This window comes from Acanthisitta chloris, unplaced genomic scaffold, assembly GCF_000695815.1.
Source record: "Acanthisitta chloris isolate BGI_N310 unplaced genomic scaffold, ASM69581v1 scaffold603, whole genome shotgun sequence".
NCBI classification, from domain to species: domain Eukaryota; kingdom Metazoa; phylum Chordata; class Aves; order Passeriformes; family Acanthisittidae; genus Acanthisitta; species Acanthisitta chloris.
In genome coordinates this window covers 24,328-40,257 of record NW_008665229.1, presented here as the reverse complement: position 1 = coordinate 40,257, position 15,930 = coordinate 24,328, and the positions used below count along the sequence as shown (strand labels likewise).

Sequence of the window (15,930 nt, the reverse complement as noted above, 5' to 3'; positions counted from 1 at the left end):
CCTGGTTGATTCTATGATTCTGTGAGACATAACTGCCAAGGGCAGTAGAGAGCTCCACCAGAAGGGTCTGTGCAGGAGCCTTTCTAGAGCAGCAGCTGTGTAAGAGCCACTCAGCTCGTTGCCACTCAGTGTTGGATTCAAATGTGGCTCTCGTGGGGGGGATGAACACAAATCTGCAGTGCTTTGAAATGACATGGACTAACAGAAACACATAGATGTTCTTAATGTCCCCATTTAACGTTTTCTGTGATGTTTAAAAAGGATGTGGCTGAGAGTGTTTCTGAGGGTTTTGTTGTGTGTGTTTAAAAAGTCACCATAAAAATGAAGTGGTTTCCCAATGGTTTTGTCTTCCTGAGGCTGGAAAAAAGGATTTGTTTGCTTCTTATTTAAAACTTAGCCACAGTGTAGTTGTTTTTCTTAGGATGAATCTCTTGGTATAACCTCCCGTTACAAGTTTTCCCTCATCTTGATCTGTGTATTATCACACATGTAATGTTATGCATAGGAACAGTTCTCTGGCATTAAGTTTTCACACTAGTTGTGTCATACCAAGTTCAGTCTCAGATTTGTGCAGGGATGTTGTATTGGAAAAGGTAGTGGTGGAATATACCTGCTGCCCTGTTAGTCATCCAGGCATTGGAGATATAAAGCAAATGAAGCATAAAGACCAGAGAAAGCTGAAGTTTAGGGTATTTTAAAGCAATAATTGTTAATAAAATGTTGAGATAAAACAAATATGTTTATAATACACATTTTTATGCCTGTACATGTCATCAAAGTTCCTGCATGCTGGTCTCTGTGGCATCCTGCATTTCCTTTTGTATCTTTGCATACTCTTTGCTCTCACTGGATAATACAAAACTAGTTATACTTGGGGACATCAGTGCTCATTCTTCCTCTATAAGATTGTTTATTCTACCTTTACAAATTAAATATTCACTTACCTCCTTCTTCCATTTCATCTTTGAGGAAAGCCAGACAAACTAGACTGTGGAGCCATTCAGAGCTAATCTAGCAGAAAGCAGGTTTTGCATTATTTCTAGTTAAAATGAGCCTGAATTAGTCAGAAAAATGTTCACATATTTATCAAATTGTCTTTTAATTATACTGAGATTGATTGTGAATTTGTGAACATACTGCATGAGGCACAGTGCCTTAGCAAGGTCCCTTTATGAGAGTCAAGGTAAGCAACAATTTTGGTAGCTTTCTCCAGCTGTGACTCGTGATAGTGACCTAAAAAATGTGTTTTAGCATGAAAGGGCATAGATTTCGTGAGCCACAGCTCAGCTGACAGATGGTTTAACATATTATCGTGTTAATGCAATCGTTTGCAGCTGTGTGAGCACATCTGCAGTGACCTGTGTAGAGTACATCAACTCACTGTAGTATCCTGTTGTTTTACAGGAGTACCTTACTCAAAGTGGAGTAATACTTTACACAGAGTGTAGGAATACCTTACACAAAGGTGTTTTCTTGTGCAGAGACACCTTCAAACAGAAAGGAAGCAATGAATTAAAGGTCAATTTAATTCATGTTCACAAGAAAGGTGTGTAAAAGATTCTAACAGAAATACTGTTTGAGAGTCAGTAACTTATGTCATGTCTTGTTGCTATATTATCACCTACTATAAATGTTATTTATAGTAATGATACAAATGAGCCTGTTCAGGGGGAAAACAAACTCTGATCAAGGAAAAATGTAAAGAGCAATTAGGTCCATCTTCCTGACCAAAAGGCTAGTTAAGTGACAGCTGCCACTAAAACCATCCTATGCACATATTTCTGCCTAATATTGGTTTTCTTTAGACTTTATGCCATTTAAAAAATAAATATATTTACATGCATGACCAAAGGTTTGGACATGTCACTTCTCACACTGATCTGCCACACCTGAAGTTATGTTCACATGACAAACTTTGCATCTTACATGTTGATACACATAAAATACATATTCCAATCAATATTTGGCTGCAGTTGTATCTATGTACATACTTCTGAATTTATTTGTTCAGTCATATTCTCTGTATCAAACCATGGCAACTTTAGGTAAAGTATAAATAAAACAATGACATTGTCTCCGGCTTGGTCCCTTGCCAGCAGAGATTAGTTTTATGGCTTAATATCACTGTGTATACTATGTTTATGGTATTACAGCTGTTCCCATAACTGCTTCATCTTTACATAAATAAGATATTAATTTCCTGAGTTTAAAGTAACTGGTGACAAAGGTACCAGAATCTAATTTGGCTGGAGATAAGCTTGCTAAAACAAGTGGTATAATGAATGTGCTGTGGCCTTTATTCGTATTGGTGTGCATAATCTTTAATCACCTTAAAAAATATGAGTAATGAGTAGAGAATACAACACTAAGCAATAGGTTGCCACTCTTCAGCCTTAGAAATGAGTTCAAAGAGGGTGTCAGGAAAGAAAAGAAATCAATCTTCTTTGCCCCTTGAAATGCTGTGTTTATCTTTCATTACCTGGTAGTAAGGAGGAGCAGAAAGCTAGAATTAATTGGTTGATTAGAAAGATTTAGATGAAGTATTTTGTCAATATATAAATACTTTTGGTTTGGTTCTCATTAAAATATGCCAGTTGAGATAGCCGTCCTGTAAATCTCCAGGTAATCAACTGCAAGAGAATCAACCACACAAATCCAATGACGCTTAGCATTCCTCTTTCCAATTGTTTTTCAGCTTAGACATTTATTGCAGTAATTCTGAGCCTAAATATTTCTTTTATTGAGTCTTACCTTATCTGCCACCATTCCCATCACACAGCAGGGCACTCATACAGCAGGAGGTTCTCTTCTTCTCATGGCAAACCATTAGTGCTCCTTTTCCTTCTTGTGTCAGGTGGCACAGCCTGCTGTTGTTTGCACAGCCATTCTCGGAGCAGGACACATGCCAGGCAGGTGTTCATCCTCCACCTCTGGGACTTAGATGTAATCATTTCCATGGCCTGCCCTTGATGATTGCTGCTTCCCAAAATGTTTTGCATAGCAAAACGTATTTATAAGGCAGGATTAAAGTTTGCAGAGTTATTCTGTTCTTCCAAAGCTCAATCACTGACTTCAGAACATAGAGACAGAGGGTGTTGCTCCCCATCTTCACTCATTTTTAATTTCTCATCCTGTTCATGGGGAATTTTATTCATGCTTCATTCATGACAACATGATTTGTCTGTGTTGCATAAAGGAGAAGTTTAAGAGAGAAATAAAATGAGGAATATATTGCTTTAACAAGTCTGAAAATAATCAGATGATTTACAAAGAAAACAGAGAAGATCAAGCAGAGTTTCAGCTCTTGTAATGTGATCAGCTTCAGTGGGATTTGGGAGTACTCAGGCCTGGCTGAGTTTCAGAAGAGGCAGTGCAATGACTCTGCTCACTCCACAAACTTTGAATTGTGCTGTATACATTTAAGAGTAGTTGATGCAGAGCTGCTTTACAGAACAGACAGCCTGGGGAAAGAGAGAATTCATATTTTTGGATGAAGCCTATTTTGTGCCATTCAAGAAGTGTCAGTGTGTCTACGTATCAGGAACTTTTTGGAAATCAAACATCCTTTGCAAGTAATTCTATTGAAATATCGCTCAAAATTTACAACATAAATGTTTCTGAGAGGAAAACATCGCAGGAAATCACATAAATACCTCAGAAATGAGCACACTTTTAACTCACTGTGCCTTGGCCAGGCTGTGTTTGGGCCTATAAAACTCTTTCCTTGTATGAAAAACCTGTGAACTGCAGATTCAGGTTGAAGGAGGAAAGATTGCTAGGCACTAAAAGTGAGAAGTGATCAATAATGTAGGAAATCAGAAATGAAGCTGTAAAACATCACTTCGTATTTTGTAGCTGTGTTAGAGAAAAATGTTTTTCTACAGAAATCTTAAGTAAAATGAAAACATGTCAGAAAATGGTTGTAACTTTTAGCAATATCTCACTGCATATAGCATAGATCCAGAGCTGACACAAGTTTCACTTTTAAACCTCATGATTTCCAAAGAATATAAAAAATTTAATTAAAAATATTAAATTTCCTGAGTACTAAAGTCAATGGGACTGGGAAATATTTTCTCCAATGTTCAGATGTATGTGAATAGCACAGTGTAAGCAGTGACCAATGTAATATACTTAGTTAAATGATCTTTCACACCTACTGAATGACTAAAGTTTTCCCTGTTGGTTAAAAACCAAACTGTGGAATGTGGCAGCCCAACTCTATTTTAGAAATATTCTTCTCAAGTCATGGCATTGACTTCAATGAGAGTTTCAGGAGAAGGGAAAGATGTGGCAGAGCAAGGCAAGTTCTGAATCCAAGCAATAGTCGCTGGTTGTTGACACACTTACTTGGAAATTTATCTGCTACATAAAAAAACTGAGAGAGAGAGAAAATGTAGCCTTGAGATTCAGCATTTTCAGGGTTTTCTTTGATTCCCAGACAGCAGGAGATGTGTTCATATTTATTTTTCATTCAGAAAGTATTTGGTTTTGAAACCACAAAATAATGCGAATACACAGTTGCCGTGAGGAGACAAGATGTGGGCAATGTATCTCTTCTGGCTTGGCTTGATTCAGGGACATCTGTGTCTTCATAGACAGATCAGTCTTCAAAAAAAAAAAAAAAAAATCTCCTGCAATAACTTTGCAGCTCCCTCTTATCATGTTCCTTGATAAGACCATATGTGTGAAAATCAGTCTGCTTTATTTTTGCTTAGAAAAATGAAAAGTCATTTAGAAAATATGAAAATATCACTGTAAATTCCAGTACTTAAATACTACCCAATAACTCTGCTTCTCCACACACGGATTTCCATATATGCATAATTTCAAGCCTGTGATTAATGACATTGAACTCAATGGTATGTTTATGGGATTTAGGTCTCTTTAAATCTGGGAATTTGAATTATTCTGGGGATAATTTGGTAATTTTTCCTTCTTGAGCTCTATGCAAATTTTTTATGTGCTCCTGAGTAGGGAGGAAAAAAAAGGTATAGAAAAAAAAATTGAGGTAATCCACAATTTCTGAGCCTTGGAACACTTGAGGGAGTCCCTCTCTATTACTGCAAAACCAGCTGTCATTCCTCAGTGAGATTTGGAGCTGTGGAAACTGTGGAGGAAAAGTATTTGTTCCTAGTAGATTAAAAAAAATAACCACTTTTGATTGAAATTCCTAGCTGAGTTCCTTGATTCTTGATGTCCTGAGAGAGTTATTTTCAAATTAATTGTAATATGCAAACATATTGCTTGTACTTGATAGTGATTTATGGTAATTGGAATACTGATGGGGAAAAAATCCTTTTAGACTCTTTAATGAGCACCTGTGAAATTATGGAATGCATCCATGAGCATCCCAAGTATTTGCCTGGGAGATCTTCTTTCCACAGCTGTGAGATTTGGGCATCATTATTTAGATATAAATTGAGAGCCTCTTTCAAAAGGCAAACAGGTACTTGGAAACAGTTCATGGGACAACTGATGTAAATAATTGCTCGACAGTGTAAATAAGGAGCTTACAATCTGGCTGTATTTTATTATTTATTAGTACTTATTAGAATTTATTGGTCTTGTTTCAAACAGCGAAGTTAAAAGCAAAAGGAGTTTCTTCTTAGGATGAGGAAGAAATACAGCACCATATGTTGTGCCAGTGGAGCTCTCTCTGATATAGTGCTAATACATTCCTTCCAAGGCCTCGAGACATTTTACAATGTTTTTAGCACCAATTTCTGCAGTAATGACTAAGTTCTGCAGGAAAGAAAATTACATTTCTTGGGAGGATATGAAATGATCAGGAAACGAAAGAGCCAACATTATCCAGGAAGCTATTGAGTTAGCAGGATTTTAATGCCAGAACAATTAATACACAATGAGAAATGAATCAACTTGGAACAATATGTAATAAGCAAGAAAACATTCTTGTGGTCTTTTTATAACACTGCAAATGTAAACACTACATGTCAGCAGACACAGCGTGCCAGTTTCTATCAAAACACGGATTTTCTCCTGTATGTTTTTTGGCTGATGTCCTTGGAAACATTGATAACTGATTCTGGTTTCAGTGGGAGGAATAAAGCTGCCTGTAATCGATTAGTTTTTTGACTTTGGCAGTCTTTAAATTAATGTTTTAATACGAGGAACCATTATACGTAAAGCTGAATGGATGAGCTGACATTGAGGAGGTTTTGTTGGTGGTTGTTAGTTGGGTTTATTTTGCTTTTTAGCAACTGAGATTTTTTAAAACAGACCATGAAAGTATTTGTGTAATGACTTTTGTGTAGTTTGTTACTTATGCTTCAATTATCCTGTGCCTGTTTTACAAATGGATGAGCCAAGACAAGAGCAATAAAACCCACAATCAAACAGAAAGGGGACACAACTCAATTCTCTGGTTTTATTGATGCATTCATTCCTTTAGATGTTCTGTATTTTCAGTAGCATTGATTAGCTGGATATATTTGTACCTTCTTCACTTGGTGGCTTTTCCCCAGACCAAGGATCTGAGACTCTCTAAGACCAAGGTCTAACACACTCAATTCACAAAGAATCTTTTCAATCTGTTAAGTTGAAGCTCAGTCAGGAAAGATCCAGCACATACTTCATTTCCCCTAATTTTCAAATGTTTTGTTAATAAGGGTTGGGCCTGGCAATGGATGTAAATTACATTGCTTGGAAGTGGCTTCACAATGGTGAAGGTAACAAATATTTTCCAGGAAAGAAAACCCAACCTTGTAAACAGCTCCTGGTTGCTTGAATGAAAATAACATGTAGTTGAATGTAGGAGCAAAGATTATTTAGGGAAAAATGTTAATATAAAACTTAATATATTGTCATGGCTACAATATTAATAGTGATTTTATAATTCTTTCTCTCTCTGTTCCAATGCTGAAGGGATCATCTCCATGCTGCAGGTCATATCTGTGTTCTTAAAGATGCTTTCATGTATGAAAGTCCAGCTGAAATAGCAAATCTCACCTCCACAGACAAATTTGATGCAGCCCTGGCCATTCATCTCTATAAAGGAGGCAGACTTCTGCAAGGTAATCCTCTTTCTGGTTTGCAATAAAAATACCTCTTAAAAAAGTTCTGGAACAGAAGAGAATGAATACTAACAGTTAGAAATTGCTATAAATGTATCAACCCACACTTCGTGTCGTTATTCCGTTTATCCAATTCATCAAATGTTCAGGAATGCTGAAAATCTTTCTCTGTGGGAGATCTGATCCAGAGAGGAGAGAACTAAAGAAATGTGCTTTTAAAAGCACATAGTGCATTTTGTAATTAAGTACTTTAACTGCATCAAGATAAGAGCATTATATTAACATTAGGATACTTTCACAGCTGTGTTCTTGCAGAGGACAATGGCTTGGCTAAAGATAGCTGAGGTCAAACGAAGAAAGCAGAGAGGCTAATTTGATTTTTCTCTTCAAAAATTAGTCAGGGATTTTTGGACATGAAATAACTCTGGGATGTGGTTCCTGTCAGCTGAAGCTATAGGAGATAGAATGTTGTCAGACAAATAATAAAACTCTCTCTTCTGTGTAGCCACATAGAACGAAATGTTAGTCTGACATTAATGATACACGAGAGGCATTGGCTTTCAGAACTGCAGACACCTATTGAAACTGCAAGTGCATAGCCAATTTTTGAGATCACCTTTGTATTATCTAAATCTATTCCCTTAGAGAAAAGCACATAATTTGGTGCTTTCATCAGATCTCAGTGCAGGTTCTGTTGTTCAGAAGTGCCCCCACGGTTTGTGCTGGGGGAGTTTGCAGGAAGCCTGAATTAGGATGTGTGGCTTACTAGTGTTTCTTTCACTGCAATGGAGCTCTGATTTCAGCAGGGACCCTGGGATACAAATCCCAAATAATTCTGTAAGATGATCTCTGCTAACATATCTATTAAGGCTTCTCTTGTTGGAATATAGATGACTTTTTTTTTTTTTTGACAAGATCTAGAATTGTTTTGGAAGAGGCTCATGGAAAGTCTGGAAACTGCCTCATTTTTCTTTTTGCTAAGGAACAGAAAATCAGCTTGAATTTTAAATGTTTATTGTAAAATATTTTTTGGAGTTTGACTTGCATAGCAATGCCTGAATGCTGTTGCTAGTAGCTTTTCCAAATCCCAAGTGACCTTCAAAGCCCAATACTTGAATGATATACAAAAGCTCAGTGATTTAAACAAATCAGTCATACTGTTCCAAAAAGCATCTGCAATAACTGAAAGAAAAATGAACCAGAAATCTGTGGAAAGTGAGACAGTAAGAGGTAAGATTACTACAGTGATCTTAGTTAAAGTGCAAAAGTTATTTCAGACTTCTTGGGGGGAAAAAAGTGGTTCAAAGGACATTCCTGATTCCTGTAACATGGAGAAATTTAGGGATTACAGTCAGAAACATCCAACCTTTCAGGCCTCATCCTGGAAACTTTGGGTACATGTTTGGGGATGTATGATCAGCACATGTAATAAATGACATAATTATTTCCTTTTTTAAATTTATTAGAAAGGCAATACATATTTTATATTGTGTTACAGAAAGTAAATCTCTTGAAGGTTAGTGCTGCGGTGCTTTGATAATGCACATTCATTGTCTTCACCTGCAAACATTAGACTATAATATCTAAAAATGCTAAGGAAATTCTCTTAGCCAGAATGGTAATTAGTCTTTCATTCTTTTTGTTCTTTCATTTAGTAATGAGGAAATTAGCAATGCTAATAAATCCTCATCTTACAGCTCACTTAATTTTCAGCTATAAATATGAAACATGCAGTACATTTTCCATCTTTATCAACATATTTATTTTGTTTATCATTTGGTTTAAGATTTGCTTACTTGTTTTAAGCCATGAATTTTAATTAGGAGAGTTCACTGAATTTAACCCTCTCACCCTCTAATGAACTGTGAGCATTTATAGAACATGTCACTAAGAGTTTTCACAGTCATGAACATTCAAGGTCAGTTATCTCTCTAAGGATGAACCTCCATCAATGCAGGAACCTCTTGTGTCCTGCTCGTTGGTCCAGTGCTGAGGACAGTGTTGTCTGCTGAGTCCTTGATCCCTTTTCCTTTTCCATCCCACAGCAAACAAGAGAAAACAAAGCATATTCTGCCTTTGATGCAATGATCTGACAAGGGCTAATGGATTTGAAGGAGAGGAGAGGAAGTTTAGGTTAGATATTAGAAAAAAGTTTTTAATGTAAGAGTGGTGAGACACTGGCACAGGTTGCCCAGGGATGTGGTGGCTAGAGGTGCTCAAGGTGCTGGATTGAGCCTTGAGCATCCTGATCTAGTGAGGAGGTGTCCCTGCCCAGGGCAGGGGGTTGGGGCTGGATGATCTATAAGGTCCATTCTATGCCCTAAATTCTATGATTCTATGATTATTTCTTGATTCATAGACTGTAGTGGCAGTACAACCTAACTGCTACTCTTGTTCTCAGGCAGAAGGAAGCCTTGGCTAACAGATATCTGCAAAACCCACAGAATTGGCCAACTTAAAGACAGTGTTTGGAGACTGTCTTACTGAGACTGTTTCTTTTGCAAAACTTGGTATTTCAAGCTATGTTCTGCATGTAGTAATTAGCCACCAGGAGGTTGTTATTTGTTAGCTTAATGTGGTGTAAAACTGACCACTTAATCCCTCTCAGTGCTGAAACAATCGACAGTAAACATCATTGTCTGCTATCTTCATTAGCTTCAGGGGAGAACATTAGTGGCCACTTACTAAAAATAACTTGACTCCAAGACAAGCAATACTATTAGAAAGGAATCTTACACTGCTTTTGGCTTTTGTGTTGTTATCTAAATAGTCTTTGACCCTTCCATGTAAGTCTAGCTGTTGTTAGCACAAAGTGCAACACTACCCTGGCTTTACTCTTAGGAAAATATGCATTTATTCTGATGCCATGTGTCAAAACCAGGATTTACCAGAGTGCAGACAGCATTAGGATGTATATGATTTTGTTGATACTCTAAAATTTGAATGCTGACACAGTCTTTTTCACAGATTGCCGCAAAGCCAACCACCTTCCTCTGCTCATAGTGTTCTGAGCACTGTAAGGCATCCTCAAACAACTTTCTTAAACTGGGTGATCACAGAAGGTCTTGTAACAATCAGTTATCAACACATCCATCTTTTTGGGATGGAGTTAGGCAAAACAAAGATTTTATTACAGGTTCACATATAGTGCTTTATTTGACTTGGTGACATTTTCCTATGGTGTGGCTCCATCAGTAGAAGTAAAATTGGCTTCAAAAGTCAATACTAAAAAAATATTAAGCCCAGTAACCATCTTTGCAGGACAGTTACCCAAACCACAGCCTTGGAGTGCCTGAGGGGACAGTGAATGAGTGGCTGAGACTGGATACCTGGGACCCAACTTTGCAATGCTACCTTTTATTAAAATGTGGCTAACATTGAAAATATATATGTGCTGTTTGGTGGGCTGCCAAGTTTAGAATCTAATTGATTATTTTCACTAAGCATGGAAAAATGAAATAAAATCTCACAGCTATCCAGCAGACTGACATGCTGTGAAATTGCACAGTTATTGTCTGGAGGTTTCAGTGCCAAAACCATAAACATCCAAGTTTCTCCAGGTTTTCTTTTCAAAGTTTTTTGGCTTAAATATGTGATAAACTATTATCCATGTGCTTTTTAGCTCTTAGTACCCACTCTTAGTCATTACCTTGACACGCTGGCCAACTTCTCATTGTAGTCTTTTCTTTGCAGGTAGCAGAATTCCCTTTGGAATCATCTTTGGTGGGACAGATATAAATGAAGATATGAAATGTGAAGAGAAACGTCGGGTAATGGGAGCAGTGCTGGAGGAAGCCAGGTAAGAGCATGTGTGGGACATTTCTGAGAGGAAATTGCATTTTTGTACTGGCAAAGTTTTCAGGAAGTGTTCTATAAATGCTTGGAATCCCTGGGAGATGTGTAGGCCAGCAGACAAAGACTACTTGAAATCCCTGTGATCTCTACATATAATTTTATGATTCAGTGATGGCTGTAGAACAGTTTCTTCATAAAATACAGTCTCTATGTAGACTATTCTTTTGATATTTCCTCTGTTACAAGTGTTTCATCCTATTTGACCATGCAAGAGTTGGCAGAAGTCGTGCTGAAACCTGATCTCTTGGGCTGGGAATTTTCAAAAAGACTCAAATCCCATTAAAAGCTCATGAAATCTGTGCTAACTAATCCTCTACTTTGTCTACTGAATCATAACTGTTGTCTAGAATAATAGAACTATGCATGTGATGAGGATATAAAACTCTGAGGCAGGTAAAAGAAGGGAGAAGAATATTAGCAAGAAAACTTAACCTGGGATTTGGCAGTATATTACTCTGTAGAATATCTCCTTGATGGGTAGACTTTATAAAGAGCCTGTGATGGTGTAATTTTGGACTGTGTGAACTTGACTGTAGTTTATTTGGCATGTAATTGATACAATTTTATGCCATCAAGTTTCAATTTCTTGCCAAAATTATTTTGGATTGTTTATGTTTGCAGAGATTTAAGTAAAGAAATACACATCTAAGCATCTCCAACAATATCCATGCAGTTCCCATTTGTACAGAACTATTCTGGCCATGAAGTGACTCATATTTGGTAGTTAAAAAGTGAATCTTCAGTAGTGGAGGTGGTTAATGGTGGATTAGTGGTAGAGATATGATATTTAAATAGCAAATATTTGTTAACAAGGGAGGTATGAATATTCTTATTATTTCTTATTGTGGTAATGTCAACAATGTAGTAAATATTAGCCTAATCAAGGTTAGACCCCATTTGCCAAGACCCTGCACCAAAAATACTAAATACAGTTCCAGAGGCTTTTTAAACCTCTGTTTCTCAGTAAATTCTGGGTTAAGTTACATATATTTAAGCATATAAAATATTCTGTATTGGAACTAACAAATATTTGCATTAAGAGCTATCTGCACATAGAGACCAAAGAGATCAGCAGTTTGACTTAAGTGAGATGATGACTAAAAATAACTGACATTGTCCTGTTGCATCACGGAATCAAACCTGTTCTCAGAGGCCTCACATTTAGCTTACTGACAGAGGGCTTGATTGAAAAGCAGATCACTCAAGTATAAGGGGCTTTTGTTCCTTTTTTTTTTTTTCCACCTGCTAATGCAATCCTTTCTCTGGATATGTGAACAAAGAAGCAGAGACTGAAAAAAGTTTTTAAGCAAATTCACTCCGTTTTTGAGGTGAATTGACAAGGGAGTATTTTCAGGGTCCTGAAAAGTTCTAGTGACATGTCAGTGGAGTCATTAAATGTAGTTCAGGAGCTGATCATAAATCAGAGAAAATGACTAAAAACTAAAAAGTTTTTTGAGCATTTCCCGTTGTTTCAACATCTTCAGCAAAGAAGTTTCCTCTGTTAGGTCTGTTGACTTCAGCTGTGTTTGATCATGTTTGTGATGGGCAACTAAGCCTTTTTCTTATTAGAAACTAAAGCATTTTATGTATGTAAAGCTTTCAGTGGATGAAATTAATTTAATAGATAGCATAAGTCTTACTAAGATAGAGGCTAAGGTTGTCATTTCATGAGTAGCCAGTGTGATAGATCACTGATGGCAGAGCTAATTCTACTGCTCTGCCTTCCTCTCCTTCTCCTTTCTCTTGCTTGTGGCTGTGTGACCCAGTCTTCATTGTGCCAGGACTGGGCTACTTTCTGAGCAGGTTTAACTCACTAAGTGGCATAAAATTGGCTTTTTGTTGCCTGGGTTGTTCTTTCCCCCCTTTCATGAGAGAAGTCAGCTTGTGGGAGGTTGTGAGAAGGATGTTGTTTTGGTGGCAGTAAAGTTGCACAAGGTGAGACAAAATTGAGGCATCTGGATGTGTTGTCATACCCAGGGACACTGCTTGGGCTCTTACTCTAGGTGAGCTTAAAGATCAGGATACTCTCCATTCATTCATCACACTGTAGTTAAGACAGATAGCTCCAGCAGTTCAGGTGGGGCAGTATGGATTTGGGTTCAGAAAGAACCTGCAACAGGCTTCTCTCTCCTAGTTTTATCTCTGCTAATACCACTCTATGTTCTAACTATTATTAGCTCACTTAATGCTGACCTAGATGTGCTGTTCTGTCTATAGTGCCCTGCAAAACGTGGTAAGTAAACAGATTTTAAAGACAGCACTTAATCACACTCATTGAAAAATCATTAGGGTATGTTCTTATGTCTTAGTGTGACTTGGAGTTGAAAGCAACTTAAGGTCCCATTGAAGAGGAAATTTATATATTTGTTGATTTTTTTGTTATCAAATAATCAGAAGTTGTGCTCTAAACAGGTCTGAAGGGAAAGAAAAAGATATCTAATGGGTCACTAAATTTCAGCACTCTGCAAAATGAAAAATACATAACACCAGAATCTCTGTGTCCATTTGATCCATTTCTGGGTTTAAAACATTGTCTGCCACAAATACAGCTAACACAGCTTTGCAAAACCGTGTTCTACAGAATGGTTTTTAATTATAATTAAATTGGGAACTCAAGTATGTTTTAATAGCTTGAATTTCCTATGATGTTTCAAAATGTATTGCTCCATTCTTATGCAGTTTACAATATTCTCTTTGCTTCAGGAGAATTAATTCAGTTTTCTAGAATGTACCTCTTCTTCAGTATCATCACTAGTATTATTCATTGCATAGTTATTAAAAGCAACATTGATTTTTTTCCTTCTTTATTGATTGCAGGGTTCTAAGCAGAAAGTATCATGAATTGTAGATTACTTGTCCAGTACAACATACCCCCACATTCCATAAAAAAAAAAGTATTGAACACTGTCTAGCTTTATGAGTGTTTCATTTTTAATCAAATTCCTCTAAATGCTGCTTGTACTCCTCTAGGGAATTTTTTTTTCTCTATTGAACAGTATTTTGTAGACTTAAGAGCAACATCTTTTTATGCTTGTTAATATGATGTATTGAAAGTATAATTGCAAAATCTGGGAAGGGAGCATGTGCAACTTGACCAAACAAGCATTTGCAAAGGCTTTAATAACCTTAAAGCTGTCAAGTTGTGTATGTGAAATTCATTGTAGTCCCATAAAGCAGATACTACAAAACAAATGTATGGGAATAAGGTTAGTTTTGACAAACAATAGTAGGAGTTATAATTCAGCATTTATGCGACTTCTAATGAACGATTGTGATTTCATGTCCCCAAAGGAGTTATAATTCAGCATTTATGCGACGTCTAATGAATGATTGTGATTTCATGTCCCCAGATTATAACCTCATATCTCCAGTGGAACAGTTCTGCTTGTGACTTTGCATTGTGCTTTATCTCTAGCCATTGAGGTGTCATAGTGTTGGCTCAGGACAGAAACATTTCATAAATTACATGAAAAAGAAACATCAAATCCTGAGTGCAATGTGCTGAGCTCTGTTTCATATTCAAAATCTATACAAGTAATTAAAAAAGGGATTTTGCTGAACAGATTCTGTCTCATATGGAGGAGGCATCCAGACATCTGTCCCACAGGACTAACAGCCTTCAGAAATGACCCAATTTGTGGTTCCAGTTAGCATTAAAGTTCCATTTAAGAACATCCAAAGCATGTGTTTATATTTGATTACAACTTAAAAGCTACACTAAAGTCCGTCATACAATCATAGAATCAACCTGGTTGAAAAGACCTCCAAGATCATTAAGTCCAACCCTACTGTGGTCACTAGACCATGGCACTAAGTGCCACATCCAGTCTCAGCTTGAAAACCTCCAGGGATGGTGAATCCACCACCTCCCTGAGCAGCACATCCCAATGTCCGATTACTGATCATGTTCTTAAGATCTTTTCTGAGCAGGGATCCATTATTAACTCTGACTCCATAAAAGTATCTTGGACAACTTCTTGGTATTCAAGGTCCCAGTAATAAAACCTGCTTATCCAGTGTGTTTAGAAATCAGATTTCTGTGGCTTTAATGAGGCACCCAAAACTGAAAACTGTTCGTATATTCTGTGGCTTTAATGAGGCACCCAAAAATGAAAACTGTTTTTATCAATGTTGCTTTTAAATGGTCTCTGACATAACTCCTCTGTTATGTAGAGTCATAACGCACTGCATACATTTCTCAAAGACACTTAAGTTTGTTACTCATTGACAGTTTTGACTACCTAGAAGTAAAAAGAGAACATTGGGGAAAGCTTTAAAAAAATCCCTCTGCTCCATTGAATTAAACTCAGTTTCAGTGAGCTGCACTCAGTGGCACTGGGTATTGTGAAACAGTGTGGAGTGAACTGGAGTTCAGCTCTCTCATTCCTGTGTTTGTGAAGAGGTTTCCTGGAACCAATAGTCATGGACAAACAGGAAATGCAGCTGATAATTAATTCCGATAAACTGCAGAATGTTCCCAGTATTTGGGTTCTCTCTTACTTTGAGAAATCCTCACTTTACCGTCCCAAGAGCTCTGAGATGCAAAGCCTGAAGAGCTCCCATTGGTTTAACCCCTGTTTGCTGCTAAAACAAATAGAAATCCTGCTTTCTGTCTTTCCATCTGTGATAATTTCATAAGCCTCTGATCTTAGTTCTTAGACTATTTTTTTTCCTGAAGCACTTTTCTGTTTTTATGTTTAAGCACTTTAAGCAGATGATCCCAACTATTTTTGTCCATTTAACTAGGTTTGCAGTGGCTTTCACAGTGAAAATGAAGGAACTGGCAGCAGCAGAGTGGGTATGTTTACATGATAATGGTAATGCTTATAGTATTAGCAAATTTGCATTCTCCTAAAATGTTTTCTAAATAGTCCTAGAGAATCGCAATAATCTTCATTGTTCTCTATTGCTGTTTTTCCTTTCAGAGAAAGCATTTAATATTTATGTACTTGGGCAGGTCAAATAGATCTGGCACTTAAAAGCTGATTATATTTGCAAAGAGCATAGAGCAGTTTAGGAAATCTTCTCTGTAACATTT

The 15,930-nt window shown here is 37.0% G+C and overlaps 1 protein-coding gene across 1 annotated transcript in view; it reads left to right on the top strand.

Annotated features, from left to right (window-relative positions):
• Nucleotides 1-6,888: 6,888 nt before the first annotated feature.
• The window catches only part of GLT1D1 (glycosyltransferase 1 domain containing 1), a gene marked incomplete at both ends in the record, with an annotated part of 31,175 nt that continues 22,133 nt past the window's right edge, over nt 6,889-15,930 (top strand). Inside the window, 3 exons of the mRNA XM_009071634.1 lie at nt 6,889-7,037; nt 10,731-10,836; nt 15,639-15,690. Coding sequence (XP_009069882.1) covers nt 6,889-7,037; nt 10,731-10,836; nt 15,639-15,690 — 307 coding nt within the window. The remainder of the gene's footprint in view (nt 7,038-10,730; nt 10,837-15,638; nt 15,691-15,930) is intronic.